We start from the raw sequence: 14890 nt of genomic DNA, 5'->3' as shown, positions 1-14890 counted from the left end.
ATAGTCAGGCAATTTGATTTAAAGTAGGTTGCAGTCGCACCGAAATGTATATAAATGTAAATTAATAGAGTGGGTGAAATTATTGTACCCTGTGCCAGCGATCCTCGCAGCGAATTATATATAACTGTAAAATATAAGAGAAAGTGAAATTATTGAATCCTGTAATAGCTATAATCAAAAATTGAATTGTGCCCAAGAAGAGAGACCGAAAACGTCGCAGTCTAATTCTTTTTAGTAGCGATGATCGGGAGTGTTGACATCTTAGGCATGCAGATCAGATTTTTCACTGATGTCGTGTAAAAGGTATGCTTGTATATAGAGCTGAGTGTTGTAAATAAAGTATGTTAACCGTTCTCGTCTCTTATTGACAAACTACCTTAATTAACTTTGAAGAGATGGAAAAATCGGCAAGCGGGATGTATTTACTAAGATGAGACCGATATAATTATTACTTTCAGAGCCATCTTAAATTTCCGAAAATTGAAGTTGGCTCTTAAACCGCTCAGTAGAATTTTTTTTGGACTTTGCTAGAAAAAAGTTGCATCTTTACATGCCTTTCAATACTCAATAATCTGAATAATACAAAATGGGGTCATCGAGCTTGTTTTTGAGTTTTTAAGCACTTAAAACGAAAACGAAGGGTGTTTTAATATACAGGTTGTATTATTGTTATGGTGACAAGCGAGGTCATGAAAAGGACTACAACTTGTTCAGCAATGATTGGACATTGTTTGATATAATTATTGTAGCAGGAACAGATGAAGACTCGTAGTACCGACTCATCGAAGTATCCAAGCTGGAAAGTGCTAGAAACCGTTGTGAGCCTTCTCAATTTTAACTTTCTTAGACTTTCTAAAAGTCGTTCACCTTTCGTTTCCGGTTTGATGGTGGTAGACCCCGGTGTGAAATTTATTTTCGGTGTTATATAAAATATTTGATGCGTCATGTAATGTTTAAAATCATACAGTGAAATTAATTGCCGTTCCATTTAAGTTTTCCAATTTCTATGACGTTTCTTCTTTAGTCTACAAAAAGCGTAAACCATGAAAAAATGCAGTAGAAAAATTATTAAAATGCTCAGGTTCCCCTCTAATCTAGTTCCCAGATTCGGTTTTCGCCCACCCGCGAGATCTGGGAATGAGATTAGTTTCCGCGCATTAAGGCATATGGAATGATGTGCGGCGAGTATTTCCACGCATTTACCAACTGTCACGAGTGTTTGTATAGCTTCATAAAAACACCCCCCCCCCCAAAAAAAAAGAGTACCTCATTGAACGTTTTGATTTGACCTTGCCAGGCCGATTTGTCAGCCACGATCAATGGGAAAACGAATCGGCGCATGTGAATAGCTGGTTTTCACTGTCACGCAAGTAACGATACTGTCACGCGCTGCAAAAAATAAATCCAAATCTTTTGAGTCAAAAAAAATCAAGAATATTACAAGTTGTAGAAAATAACTAGATAGTCTACGTGTCCAAGTCTCAGGTCTGTACGGTATTCCGTACTCGAGTTATCCGTTAAAATGTTTCACGAAATTTTAGAGAGCACAGTATGGAAATTCCATGCTGGAGTCCGTGTCAAGGGATGGCCGGAAATGAATGAAAACATCTGGCATTCACTTCTGCTATAAAAAGCGGTCAGTTCACTTTCATGAATACGTAAACACTTACATTAACGTTTCTTGTAAAACCTCAATTGTTCAGATCGTTAAAAATCACAGGATGAAGCATTTTTTTTAAGTATCTGTGGCAGCCTTTAGGCGGCCATTCTGATGTCGTGTGGCGCAAAACTCCGAAATTCAAAATGTTATATCTTAAAAACGGCGGATGCTAACGAGCTGAAAACCTTCAATAAGATGTATGTTGAGGACGTCTTATAGCCAGTGAAGGATAAAAAGTCATGAAACTCGCGATTCTGGATTTTCCAATTTTGATGACGTCACGTGAAACCAAGAATTGCGTTCCGATGCGCTGGCGACTCGAATCCGACAAGTCGGCCTCTTTTGCAAGAAACATAGATTCTTAACCGCTGTGCAGATTTTCGCGTGTTGGAGATGATTTATTTAACGAAAACCCAACCTGAAAAAAAAGACGCAAAATTTAACAAAACGTTGCGTTACTCTGGGGTATCTCGATTCATTCGAGCATTCGAGGCACAGGCAGCCCAAGCACACGTCACGGGCCGGGCACTAACGGCGTTATTAACGTTTGGCCATGATTTCGCTTGTAATAAGAAAGATAAATAAAATAAATTTACTTTTGTCATTTTCTATATGCCGTTGTCTGCTTTGAGTTATGCAGGGGTGTTAAAGCGATTCTGCATAAAATATTTCCCCTTGCTATACTGACGGATTCCTGCAATTCTCGTGTCAACCAGTACTCGAGAGGTTGTTCACAGATGGGCGCTAAGGGTTTTTCTTTACAGTATTGAACCGACATTGCTCTTGGAAGTTTGATAACTGCCGCTTATTAAGGTTCGACTGTAAACAGCAGTAAAAGGAAAAAGCTTTTTATCGTTTCCTTTTCTTTCTATAGTCGAACCATGTTTTAAAGTTACGAAATTGTTGATAGCAAGAGAAACTCTTTTGATAGTTAGTAATCCTCCCAGATCAAAGTTTCCTCAAACGATCCTCTCGCTTATCAGAACAGATAACTTATGTTTGCGGACAAAAATCAATGCATGTACATACTTTCGCGCCAAATGTAAATAAAACCATAATGCAGCGACCTTCCTCTTAGCCATCCCGACGAGGATTCGTTTATTGCTTTACTTCAAAAGCGGCCTCCAAGATTTCAATACCCCCCCCCCCCCGGTTCAATACACGAAAAAAAAAGAGGTTAGACTGATAACCACTAAAAAATTCAAACAAACGCTTATTACCGTCTTGACGTGATTCAGATGTCACCGAGCAAAGGAATTTTCCTTTGACTACACTGGCTCTTATTGGTCGTTATTGACAATAGAGTGATATGTTTCTACTGACCAAGCCTTTTGCTTATTTCCGACAACGGCAAACACCGATGTAAAAGTTGATGTAAAGGCGTCTTATTCAGAACCACTCGATAGAGTCTCGAGGTAAGGTAAGGTAATTTATTTTACGTCAAAAGCACGGGGAGTGGTTGCCCAGTCTCCCGAGCCAGAGGCTCATGATAAAAGTGTTTGACATACATGTTAAAAAAGATTTAAAAACTATATATTAAAAAATACAATATTATTATACTATTAAAATCTTAAAAATATGCGTTAAAAATACAATATTAAAAAACGATAAAAATACAACATGTCTGTAAAAGAATCATTTAAAACAAGAACTGCATTGGCAGCCACCAAAGTTTGTTGCATTGAGATGTTTAATAAAAATTGAAACGTTTGGTGCATTTTTGGCTGCCGGCGGTAGCTGATTCCAAATTCTAGAAATAATGTAAGAATACGACGCGTGGAAGTATCTACTATTGTAAGGGCATTGTTCTACGTTTAGCCCGCTGCTTCTAAGATTGTATGGCGTGACCCGGGGCTTGAATAAGTTGGTGATATAACATGGGCCATTTTCTTTGAAACACTTAAAAAATATTATTAGCGATTGTTCAATACGTCTGTGTTCTAGCGTTCTCATGCCCAGCAGTTTGAGTAATGACTCAAACGAGTCTCTGGAAAATGCAATATTGAAGTTTTGAGCAGGTTAGCGAAGATTTTTTGATGTTCACCATGACTAGAGAACTTTTTTACTGCACGGTGATAAGTAAAGAAAGACGAGTCCTGTCCTATACAAAGTCTGTCCTATTATCAAACGCCCAGCACCTTCTCTCAACAATGGATTGAAATCCAGCCGAGAACTTTGTCTTTTCTCGTGAGCGGTATACCTTTTCTGCTTTTCTTTTTTCCTTGTTATCAGCACCCCATTCAAGAACTTCTTTGTATGCATATGTTTAGTCTGATAATGGTCTGGTAGTTCGGGTGACCCTGGCCGGAATGACGAAACGGCGGTAGTATATTACCTAAACCACAAATAAAAGCCAACCGCAAGCAAACCCGAGTGAAAAAGCTAACTGCAAGCAAGCCAGAGTTAAAGTTAACCGCAAGCAAACCGGAGTGAAAAAAGCTAACACAAGCAAACCAGAGTAAAAGCTAACCGCAGAAAAACTGGGGTAAAAGCTTACCGCAAGGTCCGGAAGCAAAGTACATGTAGTGACTTTCCGTCATTTTGCCATTCCGCCAAATGGGTTCATCTTATAGTTCTAGTACCAGCTCTTACCGAAATATATCTCTTTCCAGCTTAGTTTTGTCATGTGTTGTCTGAATATTCTGACTCAACGAACATACTCGGAGTGTCTTTCATTCTTCATTTAATTGGTACGGTACCTTTTTAAAAAGCTATATACTTACTTAACCTACTTAATCCTCTTCGTTTCTAAGTGGAACATAGGTCCTTAACTAGTGTGCACTACCTAACCCTATTTTGTAGAATGCTCTTTGCCTCATTCCACGTAAGGTGTTTGCCCTCCAACTCTGCCATTCTCGTGCGTCTCCAGGTGTGCTGGGGTCTCCCTCTCTTTCGCTTCCCCTGTGGATTGCACTGTAGTGCCTTTTTGACTACATGTCCATCTGGTCTCCTCAGCGGGTGGCCGATCCAGCTCCACGCTTCTTGCCTTATCACTTCCTCTATCGGTCGCTGCCCTGTTTGTCTACAAAGCTATACAGAAGGAGAAAGAAACATGCTAACGGTAATTTTTTCTGTCCAAGTGGGAGAGGCAATAACTGTACCCTCCAACACTTTTTTAGCACAATTTTTTTTGACAAGAAGGGGTTGCTAATCAAGGATAAACAAAGAAAAAAAAATACCGAAAACAATAATGACTAGTAATTGGTCTCTCTCCTCCGCAGAGGCCTCTTTCGTGGGGGAAGGCGAAAAAATACGGGGGGAGAAAGGCGAAAGAGGCATGCGGAGGAGAGAGGTAATTGGTTATCACGCTGCGTCATTATAACCAGAAATGTGATGCTATCCCAGTATGCAAACGACCCCGTTTGTTACTCGCGAGAAAATTAATACTGCATATGAATTTTTTTCATTACTGTTTTTACGTCCGCAGTTTCACGTTTAGAAAATTAGTAAAACTAAACCAACACTCAAATATTGTGTTAAGAACATCAGAGAAGATGTGATGCATTTTATTATTCAACACATGCGCGCGCTGCTTATATATGGTCAAAATGTAAATGTTATCTGTCATCCGTACATAACAGATATCCTGCGATATATGTAGGTCGCGAAGATTCGTCCGAAATCTTGAAAAGCGCTGCATAATTACAGTTTTTTATCTGTGAAATGTGTTTCGTTGACAAATTGTTGAATAATAAAACAATTATCCTGCTCAATCTTGCGGAATATCGTCTGATTTTAGCCAACTCGGCGTACGGCCTCGTCGGCTAAGTATCAGGCGATATTCCGCGCGATTTTGCAGGATAATTGTTAATTATCTGCCCTTCACAGGAAAGAAATACCGACGGTAGGAGACCGTCTGAAGACTAACGAAAGAGAACGAGGGCCCTGGGCTCTAGTTTAATTTTCGGAATATTGGCTTGTTTTACATGAAGTGTGAGCTGCGAAGCGTGTTGTAACTGTCGTTCGAGGAGTGAGGTGTGTCGTGAACTCAGCTAACTGTTTTAGCAGTTTTTCGCTGTTCAGGTAAGTTGTACTGTCTCTATCTTGTCCAGTATTCTTTCACTGCAACTTGTTTCAAAGTCTGCCGCGGTTTTGTTTCTTTTAGCTGCTTTTAGCAAGCCTGTTGACTCGAAATTCCGATACAGTGAAAATATGTCACCTTCGAAAATTATATTTACGGGCGCCGCGCGGATTTGAGCTGTTCGTCTGCTCGGCTGCTAATGCATTTATTTGTGCTCATTTATTGAATATTACATTCGGCGGCAAATTTCGGTAGTTCCATCGTAGCAAGAAACCAAAAGCAGTGTATTTTGCGACTTAAACTAACCCAAATGTGAACCGACCATTTCAGTCTGGATCCTATTCGCATCTCCTTCGTCTTCGGAAAGCCCGTAGAACTTACACGGCTTGAAGCGGTTCAGTTTAGCCGCCGAATAATGGTGTTACCGTCAAAGCGAGCACCGAGAGCAAACGCAGGACCCTTTCTTTCGTGGCCACGCGGCTGACTGACTATTTTTTCAGGACTTCTGTAAGCAGGACGTAACAAATCGATAATTCCGATACTCAATAAAAATCAATAAAAATCGATAAACATCGATAAGTAATTAACAAATTAGTATCGAAAATCGATCAAAATCGATGACCCAATTCTTTGCGATTATCGATTTTGATCGATTTCACTAATTAAAGTTCGATTATTATCGATTGCGTTCGAAAAGTATCGATCGCGTTTGATTACTATCGATTTCAAACGATTTGTATTGATTTCGATCGGAAATATCGGAGAAGAAAAGCTACCGTTTTTGTGTGTGTGTTCAATCAATCCTGAATTGTGACGCTGAAAAAAATGCAGTCACTTCGCCTACAAGTTGTTTTGTCAACGGCCAGTCAGGTCAGTTCGGCAACGTTTCTTTTCGAACGAAGAATAAAACATGGTCAATCTTATAAAACAAAGAATATCAGAATATGTACACGCGACGTAACCTTAGACGTTCGTCAGCGACACAATTTGTAGAGGAAACAACCGGTTTAATACCCGCAAACGATTCCATTTTACACTTCATATTAATTACGTTTGTTTGAACAATCTTTTATTTATATGATCAGGTCACAGTAACTGATCAGATCACTTTCAGACTTGACGTTAATTACTATCTTCATAGTATTTTATATCTCAATAACAGTAACTTTGTGTGATTATCGATTTTGATCGATTTTCGATACTAGTTAGTTAATCATTTATCGAAAAATATTGACTAATATCGATTTATCGATTAGGTTTCCGATGATCGATTTCGATCGATTTGTTACGTCCTGCTAAATGTCAAACTTTCGATACACTTATGTGTTTTTTGTTCTGTTGTGTTGAATAACGTTGGTTTGTGTAAGTATTGCGGACAAAGCTACGTCTTCACTCGATTACAGAGTTAAAAACTATAAAAATTTCGCTGTACTGAAATTCTTCTGCTAAGACTGTCTAACCTAATAGACCATTTCAAGGTTACCGACGCCATTTTGCCGGGGGTGCAAAACTACTGGGGTGAGCGCAAAAGTTACAGTAAATGTATGGAAAAAAAATCGGGAGTTTGATGCTCAATAATTTGAGAAAAGATTAACATTCTGCAATTTCTATGAATTACAAAGTAAGGATACCTAGCAAAAGATTTTGACAATTAAATTTGAAGGGTTCCGGATCACTGGGAAGCGAGGAATCATATATTTAGTTTTTCATAGAAACGCTTCTAAATTTTCCCGAAAATGGCGGCTCAATTTACAGACAAATGTATGGAAAATCAAAATCTTAATTTGCGGCTTTCTTCGTTAGACTTAATTTCTCAAATTTGATTGGTAAACTCTCTTAACCGGTATCTTTAGTTTGTAATCAATAGAAATTGCAGGATGTCGACATTCCCGAAGTCAAATTATTGAGCATCAAACTCCCGACTTTTTCTATACATTTACTGTAAACTTTGCGCTCGCCCCGGTAGTTTTGCACCTCCTGCAAAATGGCGTCGGTAACCTTGAAATGGTCTATGCACAAACAGGCTACTCTGTGTGACAAGAGATGCAGGGTATAATTTCTGCAGTATAATATGTTATCTAATGTTGTTGTGTTTTTTCTTTCTCAATTTCCCAGAGTTGCAAACGAAGTGCAAACTTGTAAATGTCAAATACTCCTGTGGATTATGTCAGAACTTTGCACAAAACATGAATGGAAAAGGAGAGGTAAGGTTTTCATGAAGATTTCCTTTGTATGATTTAATAATAATAACAACAGCAACAATAACAATAATAACTAAAAACAATCGACATAGAGCGGTTTGTTTTTGATTATTTGAAGCGAAGGAATAGTTCCAACGCTGTGGGATGCCATTTGTGATATTAAAACCAAAAAGTTTCGGAACTCAGTAGGTTTTAATATTTCGGCTTTTACTGTTTATGTAAGTAACGGATGAAGACTGCAAAAACAACGATCCGAATGAACTGCCGAGTGAACAGCCTGACATGTGCATAAGCACGTGAAAGGTCTGAACAAACAGACTGAGCAGACGAAGGTCGAAAGTGCAGAAAACCATCCATAATACTGACTGACTAGAGGGTTTACTGACGTCTAGATGGTAAAGAAAAAAGTCCTAATAGTTTAATGTTACTTTGTGTAAGTAACCGACGCAATGAGTGGCTATGGTGGTTTACTAAGTAGTGATCTGTTGTCCCTATTTAATTTTATCGCTTAGGTAAATTACCATTGTTAGTTAAATTGAAGAATTTATAATAGTGAGCTCACTAATAAGTTTTCCCGGGATCGGAGTAGATTGCCATGAAAGCTCAGAAAGTCTGCCATTCTCGTCAGGGGCACAGTGACAGACCCCTTAGAGAGATAATTATTTCGGGAAGAGTAAGCTAGAAAAAAAAAAAAAAAAAAAAAAAAGGGGTAAGCGCGCGCGGGAAGACGTTACATTGATCTTTTATCCGTATTGTAACGTATCGATAAACTAAAAGCCAAATCAGGGTAAATCTCTCTAAACCACGTTTCAAACTGTGGTACCACAGCTGGCCCTACATGGCTGAGCTAACTGTTATCAATCTATACCGATGAAACGTTAACAAAATGTTAAAATAAGGCAAAATGTAATGACTTAAGTTATAAAAGTTCGTTGAATGTGTTTTTAATAAATGATGAGATTATATTACTAATAAGTGCCGTAAACTAAATAAGCTTTCGCAGCTATGTTTTAAACATTGTTGTTAAGATTAAATTTGGTAAATTGAATCTTTAAAAACAAAAATAACAAACTCACCATCGGAAAAACCGAGCGCTTGGTACGGAACAAACTCTCTTGGCTGTTAACATTAATTTTGTTTGCTCGCGAGAGCTAGTTGTTCGCGCGTGCTTTTATTTGAACGTCTGCATCTTGCGCGCGCGTAGCCTGGGCTCCAAAGAGAGTCGATACTAGCATAACTCGCGATTCAATTAAAGCGAGGGAATAATTTCAACGTCGTGGAGACGTGGAGTGCTACTTATATTAAAGAAATTTCGGAAATTCGGCTGCTAACTTGCTGACTATCTATTGGTTTTACTTCAGTGGTAGAAATATGTTGTTTATACAAGAAACTATTCCGTTTAAGTTATTTTACCTTCAGTTTAAAACTAACTTACTTTATACCTAACAAAATGGCAAATACCACATTATTTTTGTTTTTAAAGATTCAATTTACCAAATTTAATCTTAACAACAATGTTCCCGGGAAAACTTATTAGTGAGCTCACTATCAGGGGTTTCATTAAGTTTTGAAGTAGGAGGGTTCTTTTGATAGAGTAAGCGGGCACCCCACCTACACGAGGGCCGAAGGCCCGAGCCGCTAGGGGGGTCTGGGGCATGCCCCCCCAGAAAATTTTTAAAATTAGACTCTCGGAAATGCATTTTCCAGCATTCTGAGGTGGAAATTTAACATTCTACATCCTCATTTTGCAAACACAAATTGTGAAAAATTTATGGAGCTTTTACCCACTAGCACATAGTGACTTAATGAAAAACAATACTCATTACTGTAACTGTCCACAACCTTAGAGAATTTATTAAATTGACAATCATTGTGACCTCATTAAACACTACTGGAACTGTTCACAGCCTTTTGGCTTAGAGAATTTAGTAAAATTGACAAGCATTGTGACTTTATTAAACACTACTGGAACTGTTCACAGCCTTAGAGAATTTACTAAATTTAAGTGACTTTGTGAAAAACAATATCGTAACTATTTGCAGACTCAGGGAATTTACTAAATTCATAACATGAATGACTATATCACATCTAACTCATTGGCTTATAATGTTTACTTTGTTTACAAATAAACAGTGTCAGGTCAAAAAAACTGAACTAAAAGTCATCGAAATCTGAGCCATAATCTGAATCATCCCCGTCATCTGCAGGCAGCTCCAATGCTTTGGAAGTGGCATCAACTTGCTCTGCAATTGACAGCTGACTTGGCATGACACTGTCAGCCTCTGTCTGTACACCAGCATCCTGCACAGTTACAACATTCTCACTTATATCACCTGAACTGGTGGCCACTGGTGTGCTGACAAACTTTGGAGGACACTTTCGCCGTGGTTTAGCAGATAACCAAGCTCTAACAGAAGCATCAATCACCTCTTCAAATTCTTTACTTCCCACTTTAGGACCATTAATGAGAATGTGTAGTAGGGCGTTGAGCATGTCATTCTTCATTCTACTTCGAAGCCTTGTCTTCATCAGTTTTAAAGAACTGGCACCCCTTTCCGGCCATGCATTTGAGACTGGAAGAGAAATCACTGCCTCTGCCACCTTTGCAACTAGTGGAAGATTAAATGGAACCAGGTCCTTCATGAACATTAGCTTCTGGAGGCACCAATCAGTTGAAGTGACTGTAGGTTTGCTCCCACCAGGGGGCTTTCTAACTTCCTCAGGCAGCTCATTCTTCCATTTTGCCAAGTTGTACTTGAATACCTGCCACTCATCCATCAGCTGCCTTTTGTCGCTGTCTTCATCAAAGAACTGCTCAGCCAGAAGTTTCACTGATGCACTGCCATAATCCCTAAATCCTGGCTGGCCTCTTTCTGGAACTAGTGCAGGGTCGAATATGCTAAAAGCAGACAGGAGGGGAAGGGCGGGAAATCTGCTGTTTAAGCTTCTTTTTAGTGAATTGACATATTTCACCAGGAAATTGGTGAGAAACAGCTTATCTCCATCAGAAGCAGTGAGATCAGCTTGTTCCAGTCTGCCTCCAGGTGATAGATCTCTAAGAAACTCGGTGACTGGTACTCCCGTCTGGACAATGTTGTCAAGATCGTCAATACACTTCTGAATTGCTGGCTTTATATGGGAGAAGGAAATCTTTCCTTCCTGGAAGGTACAGCTAAGCCTGTTGAGAACAGGAAGAACGTGATGCATGAATGTTACCACCCCAATGAATTTCACTTTGTACATTTTTCCACGAAGACCTGATGCTTGAGCATCTTTCTGGTCAAGTTGCCTTAGTGTAAGCATGAGGGGTATGTAATCCTTATGTACACCCTCTACAGCCTTGCCAAGAGAGAGCCACCTTGTGCGAGTAGCCTTAGCAAGTCTACGGACGCACTTATCTTTAGCCTCTTTAGAAGGCTCTTGCAGCTTTTTAACAGAAAGTTGGGTCTTCAGATATGCTGCAAGTCGTTTGGGGGAATTTTCAAAAAATTTCCAGACCTGGAAAAGCCATCTCTCAACTTCTTGCATGTATGCGATCTCGTCATTAGTGTCACAGCAAGCAAGTGACAGTTTATGGCAGATGCAGTGAATGCTGACAAGGTGTTTGTTTAACTCTTTGAGTCTGGTGGCTACCCCACTGGTTTTTCCGGTCATCACTGATGCTCCATCCGTGCAAAGGCCATTGAGCTTTCCAACTGATAAGTCACACTGATTTAACTCCTTTACAAGAGTGTTTGTTATGGTTTCTGCATTTGCAGAATCAGACTCAACAAGCAGATCATTAGCACTAAGAAAGTTAATGTCTGTGCCACCAGAAGTACTGTTCCAAAACTGCACGAATGTGACTAACTGCTCAGTAACAGCAATGTCTGTCACTTCGTCAATTAGAAGGCCAAAAGACCCTGCTTTCTTAATTTCTTCCACTAACATGTTCTTGACCACTTGTCCACTGGTCAAGAACATTTCTCTCACTGCAGCGGGAGATTTGTAGCTAAAATGTTGCATTTTGTCTAGACCAACAGCACGGAACAGATTAAGCAAAGAGAAAAACTTAACATTGGCAACTGCCTCCTTCGCTAACCAGTACAAGGCTGCAAAAGCATTGTACAAAACATCATTGCGAACTGCTTTCTTTTCTTCATACTGTTGATGAAACATTGACACCCTCTGATTCATTTCAGCTTCCACAGCAGCTTCATGCATTTTGGTTAAAGAATGTTCTCTGATGGCCTCTTTCCTGTATCTTGTGCTGGGTGCATTGCTGAATACTGCAGCATTGTTCTGAGTGTTCAAAGTTTTATGTTTGCAGCAAAGAAAACAAAACATGCCTTGGTTTTCTGAGAAAAGAAGCCACCAAATGCCTGTGGTGTTATCATAGGCTAGTTCTCTTTCTTCAACCCAGCTGTGGTGAAAACGTCTCTTCTTCAGCTTCTTCTGCCTGGCCTCTTCTTCTTCTGAGAAAACTTTGCAGCATTTCTGTTTGCACTCATAGTAGTTGTGCAGGTTAGAAAGTCCACACTTCTCTATCTCTAATAACATAACGTCATCTGCTATTGCTTTAGAAACATTTGCCCCGCGAGATTTTTCTACTCGCTGTGAGGTATCTGAGACTGCTTCATTAGATGACTGCATTTCTACTTGCTGTGAGGTATCTGAGAATGCTTCATGTGAAGACTGCGTTTCTGCCTCTCCAGTTGCCTCTTGTACCGAAGGCATGGTTGAATTGTCTGCCAAAGAAATGACCAATATTACAATGTATAGGCCTTACCTTATCACATGTGCTGAGTTCACGTTTTTGGTGGATTTCCATTGCAGAATTACATTTCCCTTTTTGTAGTGGTTTTTGTGTGGTTTGTTTTATGAGTTGCTGGAAAAGCACAAAAATTGTATGTGTACACGAGGTTTATCTTCAGTAAAAAACCTAGCCTGCGTAGCAAGCGTTCCCGTGCGAGCGAAGTGCTGTGTCGAGCGTGAGCGAAAGATTCCGGCCGCGCGAAAATTGAGGCGAGAGCAAAATTAAGCGCTTGGAACAGTGCAAAGAATCTGTACATTTTTCTTCAAAATTTCAACCAGCTCCTTTGTCAAAAAGCTGACGGCAATCTTCAATGTTCCACGGACAACATCCGCGCCACACGCTCTCACGCTGTTTTATGTTAGATAAGCTTATTAGGTAATGTAATTAACAATATTGTTTTTAAAGTGTAAGTATTAAATCGAATCATACAACTTAGCGCGATTGCAAGTTCTCAGGGATCCCACAATAAGCGAAGAAGAGCCGGTCTTTGATTATTTATATTTGTATGCATCCTCAAAGACACAGAGGCCTGATAGTCGGGAAGTAAGAAAAAGCGGCGAAATCGGTGGCGAACGAAAGTTTTCAAGAACGGCGATTTCGATTATTGTTTGTATTCAAAGGTCGTTCCGGTTCACTGACTGTTTTGACATGCAAATGAACGTACACTTTATTTATATACGCCAGTGCAAGTTTATTATATTGAAAAAAAGACTTGTGAAGTATTAATCACTCACCTTTTGACTTCTTTGAAACGACGAAGAAATTGTCAAGGACGCCTTGAGCAGATCTTTTATTTGTTGCGGCCATTTTAAACCATGTGCTTTTCAGTCGTGTGAAATGTCACGTGCAAATGTTATGCAACAGCTTGCAAGAGAGGTCCTGGTTACTACTTTGATATCGTAGGCGATGCGTTTCGCGAAGGAACGCGATGCGATCAAACTTTGAAATTTATTACTTTGCTTGAGGAAACCCTCGGTAATCCGGACACAAGAATATTAATTTACATGAAAAAGGACTGTGATGCAATTCCTGGTTAGACTCTGCTATCAATGTAGGAGAATGGTGAAAAGATGTTTCGGTTAGTCTGACTTTTGATAGATCTTGTATTTGTCTACTTGAGACCTCATTTTCGCGAAGGCGGGTACTGTACTTAGAGTAGACGGGTGCCGGTACCCGGGTCCCGGCTTCTAATAAAACCCCTGCTCACTATTATAAATTCTTCAATTTAACTAACAATGGTAATTTACCTAAGCGATAAAATTAAATAGGGACAACAGATCACTACTTAGTAAACCACCATAGCCACTCATTGCGTCGGTTACTTACACAAAGTAACATTAAACTATTAGGACTTTTTTCTTTACCATCTAGACGTCAGTAAACCCTCTAGTCAGTCAGTATTATGGATGGTTTTCTGCACTTTCGACCTTCGTCTGCTCAGTCTGTTTGTTCAGACCTTTCACGTGCTTATGCACATGTCAGGCTGTTCACTCGGCAGTTCATTCGGATCGTTGTTTTTGCAGTCTTCATCCGTTACTTACATAAACAGTAAAAGCCGAAATATTAAAACCTACTGAGTTCCGAAACTTTTTGGTTTTAATATCACAAATGGCATCCCACAGCGTTGGAACTATTCCTTCGCTTCAAATAATCAAAAACAAACCAAAACCAATTGTGACTAGCTGGCACACGTTTTCCCGCGCTTCGTGCCAGCTACATGTATTTGCTTCGAGTTTTGATTGGTTCACTGGATTGTCTGTGTCCTTTATGATTGGCCAGAGTAATTACTTTGGTTTTGGTTTTACGACACTCAACTGAAAACTGCTCTAATGAATTTTAACTTTTCAATCCAAGTTGCAGTATGTAAGATGCAGTAAGATTGCAGTCTTATAGATCCATAATTTAGCATGCGTAGGGATTAGATTTTTCGCATGCATGGGAGTGAGGCTAAGGTCAACTGGGTTGTTTTTGCTCATGACAAATGCTGGTTAAAAAATTCCCAGTAGATGCGTGACACTTTCAAATTAGTACTATAAACAAAAAAAAAAAACTAAAAAAATGTTAACAACAGTATCATTTTGTGTAATTAACACAAACGTTTCGGGCATAGCCCTTCATCAGTGTGAAAACCGTTTTCCAATGTGTGTACGCCAATGTGTGTTTTTGCTCATGGCTCGTTTCAATTATGAGCTGACTCTGGCCTCAGAGACAAT

At 39.4% G+C, this 14890-nt stretch overlaps 2 protein-coding genes across 2 annotated transcripts in view; one reads left to right on the top strand and one right to left on the bottom strand.

The window, feature by feature from the left end:
- Window positions 1-1689: 1689 nt before the first annotated feature.
- The window catches only part of LOC144650261 (uncharacterized), a 355735-nt gene continuing 342534 nt past the window's right edge, over window positions 1690-14890 (top strand). Inside the window, exon 1 of the mRNA XM_078509933.1 lies at window positions 1690-1959. The gene's annotated coding sequence lies outside the window, so the exon portion shown is untranslated. The remainder of the gene's footprint in view (window positions 1960-14890) is intronic.
- On the bottom strand, window positions 9676-13892 carry LOC144650284 (zinc finger protein 862-like). The gene is made up of 2 exons (XM_078509948.1): window positions 13412-13892; window positions 9676-12609 (listed from the first exon to the last, which is right to left on the bottom strand). The coding sequence occupies exons 1-2, from the start codon at window positions 13482-13484 to the stop codon at window positions 10037-10039; spliced, it is 2646 nt and encodes an 881-aa protein (XP_078366074.1). The 5' UTR covers window positions 13485-13892; the 3' UTR covers window positions 9676-10036.

The sequence above is a fragment of the Oculina patagonica genome, chromosome 4, assembly GCF_052425735.1.
Source record: "Oculina patagonica isolate OP01 chromosome 4, crgOcupat, whole genome shotgun sequence".
Classification (NCBI taxonomy): Eukaryota; Metazoa; Cnidaria; class Anthozoa; order Scleractinia; family Oculinidae; genus Oculina; species Oculina patagonica.
Note: the sequence above shows the minus strand (reverse complement) of the source record. Positions and strands in the feature narration are given on the sequence as shown.